At 41.3% G+C, this 10421-nt stretch overlaps 1 protein-coding gene across 1 annotated transcript; it reads left to right on the top strand.

The window, feature by feature from the left end:
* The first annotated feature begins 622 nt into the window (after positions 1-622).
* Positions 623-9768, top strand: C17H12orf54 (chromosome 17 C12orf54 homolog). The gene is made up of 6 exons (XM_058557395.1): positions 623-739; positions 1238-1276; positions 4329-4361; positions 6410-6434; positions 8429-8477; positions 9627-9768. Exons 1-6 carry the CDS (start codon positions 623-625, stop codon positions 9766-9768), a joined length of 405 nt encoding a protein of 134 aa, XP_058413378.1.
* The last annotated feature ends 653 nt before the right edge of the window (positions 9769-10421 follow it).

Below are 10421 nucleotides of genomic sequence, written 5' to 3'. Positions count from 1 at the left end.
GTCAGCTGCTGATATCTACATACTGTCTGCAGAGGTTTGCACTTGCCATTTGCAGAGGTTTGCATGCACCATCTTGGGGTGTGTGTACAGAGCTGGGGGCATGTGTCAGTCAGTTGAGAGGAGGGACCTGCAGGTGAGGAGTCCCATGGAGTTCATGGGTGGGCCTCTTGATGAAGTCTACAAACCAGCTAGTAGGATCTGCAGGTGGTTTTTGAGTTCCATGTGGTAGCTGCTGTGAGTACCCACCCCTTTCTCTGTTCCCAGCTCCCCTCAGGCTATTTGCCTGTGCTGATCACTTTAGTGATCTGGGTGGGGTGAGGCAGAAGTGTGCTTCTTGGGCAATGTCTCACGAGGCTAGAGAAGGAGGATGCTCATTTCTCTCTTGCTTTCCACCATGGGAGAAATCACAGGCTGAGAGGGTCTCTCTTGGTACTAAGCTATGCTGCCTTTGGGGAGAGGTGACATAGGTAAAATTAAAATGTTTTTCTTATCCTTTTCAATGCATCTATTCATGGATTTTTCTTTGAATGAGGTGCTGGAATTTCTCCATTTGACTCCTGGTTTCCCACAGAGGTATTCTCGTCCATGAATGGTTGTCAAAATTGATGTTTCTGTGGGGGGTATGAGGGCTGGAATCTCCTATTCTGCCATATTGCTGACATCATTCACCCAGTGCCTCATCAGATTCATATCATCTTTTCTTTCTAGAAAATCCATTGAAGATACAATGAGACCAACGGTGGGTAAAACTTCCAAATACACTGGTTCTTTTGCGGCTTCTGGATCTTGGGGAAAGCAGAGGAGAAGTGTCTGTGGCCAGGAGGCAGGAAAGCTGCCTAACAAGGACCATATCTTGGAGGACTCAGGCATTGTAGGTGGGGATGCTCTTGACCAGCTGGTGGGTCATTGTCTACCAAGAGTAGGTACACCTTCATTGCCACTACTGCACTAAATGACTCCAAGAGCAGACAGGTTATGTGGGTATTGATAAAATGGATAAACACATGAGTCTGTTTATACCTGTCACCCACCAGCTAGAACAAGAGATGACAGGAGATATGGGCTGAAAATGACTCAGAAGGGCTGAAGAAGACTTTGGGCTGCTTGACAAATGGGGTGACAAGTTTTCATCTCAATTCCAAAAAATATCTTATAATCTATCAGTTTCATGATGTGTCAATTCAAATTTTGGGAGAGTTACGGTAATGTTTCCAAGATTTGTCTCTTACTTCAACAGGAAGTACAGTTAACAATCACTGAAGCCCTGTGGGACCAGGTGAGTACAGAGGGATCATCTTTGACGGCATGGTAAGAGGTGGGAGAAGGGAGAGAGGGTTTAAGAAAGAAGTAAATTTCTTAATTTTCCTTTGAGTAACTTGGGTGATTGATGGTGAAGGATTACCATGCTCCTTCACATTTTGTTCTATTACTCATCCAGTCCCAAATCCTTAGAGACTCCTCCTGTCTGAGCATCTCAGTGCCCCTTCTCCACATCCACCTATCCATTAGATAAGCCCTCTCAAATATATTTTCTCTGCCAGCCTTTTAATAGGAACTATATAGTGAATAACTTAAATCTCATTCTCTAGCTAGCACCTTAGGGCAAGTACAGAGAAAGCCATATACTTTAACTCTCAAGAAGGCAAAATTATCATTTTGTTATGAAAATTAAAGATCCTAACTCCATTTCTGATCAGAAATAAGTTATTTTACCTCTGGAGCCACTCAATCTGACAAATACTTGACTGTGGCCCTTGATTCCTACATCATAAAACATAATTTTCTGAAAGATTTGGCTCCTCCAGAATGAGTTAACTTTGAAATATACTACTCAAAAAATAAATGAATCAACTTGAAGAGTAGAAGTGTTCAGTTTTATCCATTTGAATGCCAAATTAAGTTCATAAAAATGATTAATTTTTGCATAATTGCTAGTGAGCTGTTGTTTCCAAGAGTAACATGCCAAGTGGTCCCATTGTTTCCGGAACTCTTGCCTGGAACATGATTGGGATTTTGTCGTCAGCGCAGAGGAGGATTGTTTTCTCCCATTGGCTATGGCTGGAGGGTCTATATCAAGACATTATAAGACACAAAAATTGGATTAAGTCATTCAGATACAATTTCATTGTAACCTCAATAGTTGTGACACCATTATGCTTTGCATTATTTATTGTGGTAAACTCCTTTGTTACTAAGGCGTTTCTACTTGTTCTGAATTTCAAAAGAGTATTTTAACACAGATCCTGAAGGCGCATGAATGCCAGATTCGCTCCGTGGTACCAGAGATTGCCAACAAAATTTTTTAAATGCTTCAAAATGTCCTCAAGATTCCCAAATTTATTGACAATAATTTAAAATGAGAATAATGACTAACGGTAGAAAAGGATGCCTGGAGTTTTCTTGTTCTTTAATTTAGTATATTCGAGAAACTCAGACCTGCTATTTATTGGAGAGATGTAAAGTGTTGAGAAGAAAGTAAAAGAATATGAGTCTGTACTTTGGATGTGAAAAAGAACTGCCCTTTCTATGGTTAGGAAAAAGACAGTACTTTAACTTCATTTCAAGGAAATTAGATTAAATCATCTAAATTGGTTTAAAGAGATCTAGTCTAAAAAATGTTTTCCTTTGTAGAAGATAATTAAATCAGATGTTCAATAATGAATGAAATCATTGAATCCTAACAAGAGAGTGCTTTGGGATCTGAAAACTATAAGTTGAAAATGATAAATAGGCTCATTAGGTCACCAATGGGAATTTATTGCCTTTAGTCTTCTAACTGAAGAAAAGCCATGAGCAGTCAGTCTCAGAATCTACATTATTAAGCACTGCTTTTTGAAATTGTTTTAAAACAGACTTAAATTTAATGAACTTGAGAGTAGCTTCTTTTAATTCTGTAAAAACTGATATTTTTTTCACTTTGATAGAATGTTCTTGGTTTCCCAGCTATATGAAAATGACAATAAAGGTGGCCAATTCTCAAACATGAAAATGCCAAATTTCACTTTATATTTGAATGGTGTATCAGTGTAGAAGCTAGTTATGCCCATAAGATAGCCAGAGCCAACTACTGTGAACTTTCATAGGACACAGACATTTACTTGGAGTTGCTGAGGGCTTCCCAAAAATATCAGCTACTTCAACTTCCCAATCTTGACATTTGAGTTGCATGTACATTTAAAATTTTGGATACGGACAAGAATTAGAGGACAATTTATTCCTTTTGAACCTAAAATATCAACTTTCCATAAGGAGGCAAGAAGGAAAACACTGTTTACTAAATCAATGACTATGGAATTTTTATTAAAAGTGAGTGCAAGTCTCCACAGCCTCTCCTGCAGGCCCCCATTGAACAATATTATATGAAATGAGTAATGTGATCAACTTTTTTATTCTCTGTGACTTTCAAAAATTCTACAAAAGGAAATAATCCTCTTAATTAAAATGTTATATTAGAATAACTATTTAGTGTTCTTACAATTACCGTATTAGCTAAAGAGTAAGTTGCTTATGGTAACAGTCAGAAAACCGTCCTGTTGGGAACCAGTACATAACTGGATCATGATATAATTGATATAATAAAGGGTGAATATGACATAACAAAGAGTGAACAAACGGTTGCTGAGAGGCAATTAATTGATAACTGGCACAGTCCACCCCATTGACTATTCAGCTTCCATATGCACCCTTATACACATGTTGAAGCTCCTGAATATCAACAAAAACAACTCTATATTTTCACCAAACAAGAAACAACTATCTGTTTTGAAGTCTTCATCCTTTCCTCGAAACGAGGCAGCTCAGATTTCCATCATCGTATCCATCTATGGCTGGGTGAGCGCATAGGTACATATTTACTTTTACAAGAAACTGTCAGAGCTTTTTCCAAAGTGGTCATACAATTCTACACTCCTTCCAAGAATGTATGGGATTTCCAGCTGCTCTATATCCTCACCAACATTTGCTGATGACCTCCTGTGTATTATAATCTAAATACAAATATGTGTTGATTTTAACAGCTATGCTTAGCTTCAGAACAAGAACCAATTAAACATAAATGAAATATAATAGTGGGTTTCATTTACGTTCCTTTCACTACTCAGCCCTCTTTAAATAATTTCCTGTATTTCACCCATTTACCATATGGAGAAATGGTGACCCAGAAATACATGTAGAGTGAAGTCAATGGGTTTTATTGCTAGAGCTAGGAAGCCATAGTATCTTGGCATTCACATTATACAGCCTAATGACTGGGAGATTCTATACATAAAATCCTCTTGTAATAAAATCTATAACATTAATTTTTCCATAATTTTTTTGTCTTCTGTCAGGTGCTAACAGCTTTTAGGGATATACAAAAGGAGGTAAGATTAAATTTCAATTCTCTAAATTCCCTGGCCACATCACTTTCCCTTGTTCCTGTTTTTTCCATACCCTACCGTGATGTTGACTCTGATCAAGGTTTTAGTTTCATTTTTTTATCTAGTGATTTCTCCCTTTATAGAGTAGCGCTGACTTGTCAGTCCAGGAAGCTAAAGTGAGACGATGCCTGACAATTCCCTTGTGGAAATATGACAGTATAGAGAAAAAATTGTATCTCCCAGAACTTCTCTCAGGAAGAACATTCTATGTGGTTATTGAAACACTAAGTCACTGAGTTAGGAGGAGTCCCCAAGTGACATGGTAAATTGCCGTATTAGGCGAGTATGTCTGTTAACTGCAGAGAAGTGCAAATTAGAGGCCAGAGCCACACTTCTTTGCTAAATGGAAAAAATCTTCCTCCTCTGTTCTCCTCCGTGCATGTTTCAGTCTTTTTTCTGTATAAACACTGACCAAATATTTAAAAATACAATCAAACATGCACTATATTATTGGCCTGCCCCAGACACAGTTATTATAGTAGCTTGCTCAAGGTGTTGATATGTCTCAGTCCTACCAAGCCCACTGTCCCACCTTATTTTTCTGCTGTCTGTTACAGTGGAAAGCAACAAGCACTATCTACAAAATTACTTATGCAACAGACTATTTACATAAGCAAACACATACTTTAGGACAAGTACTAATATTTTAAAACTGGGCCAAATGGAAAACTTCTGTACAGATTTCTTAACTTTTGTTCCACTGAATATAGTTTCGTTAAAATTAGAATCTAAATATAGTATGAGCCTCCCATGGACTTCCAAACCATAGCCCTCTCTTCTTTGTTGGGGAGAAGTGATGGGTAAAGGGATTGAGAAGGCATTGAAAATAAACTTCCTGTATTTCACTATCTGGACCACTCTTGACCTTAGAACTGAGCCCCTTTCTATTGTTCAAGAAGCCATTTCATTTTATCTTGCTGCTGTGTCTGGGACTTACTCTAGGGAAACTTATAGCAGTCTTTGCCTCCATCTGGCTGCAGTAAAAGAGGGCATTGGGTAGAGAGCAGAAACTTGATATTTTCACCCAAGTTTTGCCTTGGGGTCAGAGTGCCTCCACCCTACCCCAAACTTTAGTCCCCTGAGGCCTGAGTCTCCTTCACGCAGGACTTGAGCTAGTGAGAGGAGAAAGCCTGTCCATAAGTGGAACTTGCGTATGTTGATTTCCATCCTCTCAGGGCCTATACACAAAGTTACAGTCCCATCTGACGTCCTCTGTGCCGAAGCTCTCTTCTGCTGCTTCTTCATGGAGTCCATCAGACACAATCCCTGCCCCCAAAGATCCTCCAGGCTGGTACAGACAAAACAGACACCCTAGTCACAGACTCATAAGGGCAATTTTTGTACTTAAATACTGAGAGAAGAAAGCCAAGCAGAAAATAGCAGGGAGAGGTAGAATTAGAATGTACTTTTTTCTGATTAGGCAAATGTTAAGACCTAGCCCTAGAGTATTGTTATGTAGAAAGACCATGTGGCCAGATCCTGTGAGCTCAGGGGGCCCAAAGTGTATCATCAGTGGCTATTTACTCCAGGATGATTAAGAAGGATTTTTTTAAAGGTCTTTCACAGAGATTTAAATGTTTACCTCCCACTGGAGACTCAATGAGGAAGGTGAAAGGGGCCAGAAAAGGGAGGGCAGAAAGGCCAGAAAGAATAAAAAAGGTGAGGTCACCCCTCTTATAATGAATAATTATGACTGTAAGTAATGAACCGTGCGTCTCCCATCCCTAAATAGGCCACAGCTTGTCCTGTGTATTTATTCATTATTCAACAAACATTTGGTGAGCATATGCTGTATGCAGGACATTTTGTTAAGTGGTTTGGTGGGAAGGATACCAAAACAACACAAATTCTGCTTTCATAAAACTTAGAATTTAATTCCATTCCTAAGAAGCCCATATTTCCCACATAGACATCATTATATTTGACCACTGAGAGTCCAGAGGAGACTGGCTCCTGAATCTCTGTCACTCTGAATTTTCGTTATTTTTCAGCTGCAAGACGATGCTCGGATTCGAGGTAAAAGAGCAATATTCCAAGGTTTGGATAAGCCATGAGTGGCGGCAGGAAATAAGGAGGAGTTCATCCCAGTCTCATTGTGGGATCTTCCATTTGGCTAAGAACTGAAGTCCAGGTCCTCTTTTCCTTTCCCCTTCAGCCAAGCTAGGCATTGGCTTTCCTTGAAATTCCATGAGCACTGCTAGTCTCTCCTCTGTCCGGCACAGTTATCTGGATAGGGACAGCAGGATCCCTTTCTCCCTTGGGATGGCTGTTGAGGGCCTGAGGACACTCTCAGCCCTCAGTTAGACATGGCTCTTTTCAGTAAAGGAGAGACACTAAGCACAGAGGTGAGCAGCTTCCCAGCTCTGCTGTAAAGACTTAGCAGGGCTGGCATAGGGATTGAATAGTGGGAAGGTCAGAACAGAATGATTTTTCACAGTAGTCAAGTTATAGTTCTCAAATGCCCAGATGCAAATTCTAGTGTTTCAGGAAAATACTCAAAACACCCAGGAGCCTAGAATTACAGCATAAAAGCCATATTTGGAACTCCTTCCCCCACCCATCCAAGAAGGAACTTATAAATCAGGGCTTTTCAAACTTTTGCATGTATACAAATCACCTGGGTAACTTGTTAAAAGGCAGATTCTGATTCAGTAGGTCTAGAGTGGGCCTGAGAGTCTATATTTCTAGCAGGGTCTCATGTGATGCTGAAGCTGCTGGTTCATGGATCAGACTTTGAGTATCAAGAATACAAATGATTGAGCCCAATAAAATATCCTCTAATATCAGAATGAAATAAAATTTAATTCAGGAACTTCCAAGCCCTATGGAAAGATTGAGGAGACTTCAGATGTGGGTGCAGGAATCAGAGGGAGGAGGAAATCAAAAGGAGATTCTGGGGTCTAGGGGTCTCTCTGGGAATTGGAACTACTGTATGCATTTCTAGCCCCTCCACAAAACAAAGCTTATAAGAGTCCAAATCTTCTTGGGGATCTTTAAATACAGCCAGTCCAAAGAGAACCCCCTCTAATCTTTCTCCAAGCCTGGTCAATCAACTCCACTTCAGAATGATAAGGAAATATGGCCAGGCAGAATCCATTGTGAGACACAGAGAAAACTTTTCTTGGCTGCTGATCGCCAAGGGTCAGCAGGTCAAAAGACCCAAGCTTACCTCAGCTTGAAGGATGCTCTCCTTCATCCAAGGAAGGCTGATTTCCAAAGAGATCACTGCAGGCCCCTGGAAACACCTCCTAATGACCCAGGATGTAAAAATGTGGATTTAGGATCCTAACTACTGCTATTGCTTTTCTGCTTCCTAAAAAGTGTGTGGGGGGCAGGGAGAGGGGAGGGATTCAGAATCAGATGAGAATTCAAGTCTCATTGTATCCATTTTCCATATTAAAAAAAGGAGACAAGGGGCCGGCCCGGTGGCGCAAACGGTTAAGTGCGCGCGCTCCGCTGCGGCGGCCCGGGGTTCGCTGGTTCGGATCCCGGGCGCGCACCGACGCACTGCTTGGTAAGCCATGCTGTGGCGGCGTCCCATATAAAGTGGAGGAAGATAGGCACCGACGTTAGCCCAGGGCCGTCTTCCTCAGCGAAAAAAAGAGGAGGATTGGCGGATGTTAGCTCAGGGCTGATCTCCTCACACACACACACAAAAAAAAAAAAAAAAAAAAAAAAAAAAGGAGACAAGAAGTGAGAAACCAAGGACTTGCTCCAGTGGCAGTGCCCTGAGACTGAGGCATTTGGCTAACTCCTAATGCCCAGCACTGGTTAAACAGAGGTCTGATGGTTGTGATTCACTATGCTTTGCAAGTAACCAGATGTCTGGTGCCACATTCTGCAACTGCCTCTCTGACAGGCCTGTAGGTCTTTGGCTTCCCCATAAAGTCTGGCCTCTCCCATTTTTACTGGCTATACTCCAAAATAAGGACGTGAGCAGGGCTTAGGACTCTTACAGAAACATTTCCAGACTCCTGTAACAGAAGGACTCCTTCCTATGTCCCCTTTAGGAATGAGCAACTGCTCCAAAACACCCATATCATCTGCATCCAGGACTGGGTAAGTGGCCCTATTTTGGTAGTCCCCAAAGGAGATGGCATCCACCCAGAAATGGGCGTAGTAGATAGAAATATAGCTGGGTCTGAGCCTTGAGCCTTCGGAAGCCTGTACTTCCAATATAAGTCTCTTCTAAAGGGGCAGGAGGTGGACCCCCCCCCACTCTCAACTAATGGTGACATACAGAGCCAGGGCTTCCTCCTCTATTCTCAGCCCCATCAGAAATCCCTGGAATCTCAGGATTAGTCCTGGATCTCACCATCACAGATTTTGAGAGATTCTCTACATTCAGTTGAGGGACTAAGGAAACATAAAGAATGACAGATAAGAAAGGGAAGCCCTGAAAAAATCAGAGACTTAGAAGGAGAAGGACTTAGAAGAAGAAAATTAATAAAAGTTTGAGAATCTTATGCCCTAACATCAGGAGATGTCAATTTCTTTCCCATAAGAAAAAGACTAGGAGAAAAAAAGATGAAGCTACAACACCAGAGATTTAATTCAGACATTCATAATGACTTCCCACTAGTGACAATTGAGAAATAGAGGACTGAGTAATCATGAAAGACAGCGGCATCGTGTTCCATAGAGGACTTCAGAAATACTTTTTCAAAAATCATTTTGACATGTTTCAGATATGATCCTGCTTGAACTAGGAAGTGGTGAACTCCCTAGATACCTGTTTGAACCAAATTTGATCCTATATCAGAGAGTTGGCCCTAGTGAAATAAAAAACATTCCTCTTAGAGAAATAGGTCATTGTACAGGTGATCTCATATTTACATAAATTTTAAATGTAATTATTATAAATCTTTACATATGAGGAGCACTTTTGGTCAAAACCATATCAGATCTATGATTTTATTTAGTTTTAATAGTCCTCTGAGGCAAGCATGAGGAATTTTCCTGACTTTCCTGATGAAAACATAGGCTCTGATAATTTATGACACTATGTCTCCTAACGCCCAGCAAGGGGTCTTTCCTGTGGGCCACACGATCATCATCAAGGGATTGCAAATCCCAGAGCCAGTGATGCCCATTCCTGGTGGAGTGTAATAACAAAATCCCTAAGGACAATGGGGGCCAGCCAGGTGGGGCCCCAGGGATGGGATCTCTCTCCCTCGTACATTCACAACCTCCTCTTTTTTGGTACAGAAGCATGAGTCTTCGGGATTCTGGGATGACCCTAAAGTTGGGAAGATTGCTGCCAAGCACTGGAGAGCAGTCATCAGGGGCCCTAGTCCCCAACCTGAGAAACCAGCTCTCTGATCAATCAACTTGCTACCCTGGACCCTAACTCTACAATCAAGGAAGAAAGCCTCCTCTGCTTCTGCAAGGTGTTTCATCCAAATGGCCTTTCCCCTGAGCTCCACCCTGCCCATCCTGTTATAGGTGGGAACCCAGGCCTCATGGGTCCTCACTCACCATGTCAGAGCAGCACCCCACCAAGCAGGTGTGGTCCAATACAAGGGAAAATGGGGTGAGAGGATGGAAGGCTCAGGGCAGGGCCAAGTCTGGATCTTTTGGTCTCTGTGATCAAGATAAAGAGCTAAACAGGGTTTATCAGATGTGGATAGTTTTGTGTAGGGGGGACTGTTCAGGAAACAGGGAGAGACAATTATGGGACAGAGATGAAAAGGTAGAAAATCTAAAAACACATTAAGAAATGTGAGGCCCATTAATTCCTTCTGGAAAGTGCTCTGGAAACTTACACTACCTTTGGGGCTTAATTCAGAATCAAGAGTCAAACACAGTAGGTTCATAATAGACTCCATAGTCAGGATTATCATTAATAAAGTACTTGAATGTGTTGCCCTCAAAGGCACTGATTAAGTGACAGGCTATTTCCTCAACCTTTTTAACTTCCCTACTCCCTAGTTTCATCTGACATCTAATCCCATATGGAGAAGACAACTCTCAGATGCTCACCTGTGGCATAGACTATGCTAG

The sequence above is a fragment of the Diceros bicornis genome, chromosome 17, assembly GCF_020826845.1.
Source record: "Diceros bicornis minor isolate mBicDic1 chromosome 17, mDicBic1.mat.cur, whole genome shotgun sequence".
Taxonomy (NCBI): Eukaryota; Metazoa; Chordata; class Mammalia; order Perissodactyla; family Rhinocerotidae; genus Diceros; species Diceros bicornis.
The sequence above is the reverse complement of the archived record's forward strand: the minus strand, read 5'-3'. Positions and strand labels throughout refer to the sequence as shown.

Bases quoted from the DNA above. Each gene is read 5' to 3' on its own strand.
- C17H12orf54 (XM_058557395.1), top strand. From the start codon at position 623: ATGAGGGCTGGAATCTCCTATTCTGCCATATTGCTGACATCATTCACC. The intron at 1,277-4,328 runs GTGAGTACAGAG...GTCTTCTGTCAG, and splicing joins CTGAAGCCCTGTGGGACCAG to GTGCTAACAGCTTTTAGGGA. The intron at 4,362-6,409 runs GTAAGATTAAAT...GTTATTTTTCAG, and splicing joins TTAGGGATATACAAAAGGAG to CTGCAAGACGATGCTCGGAT.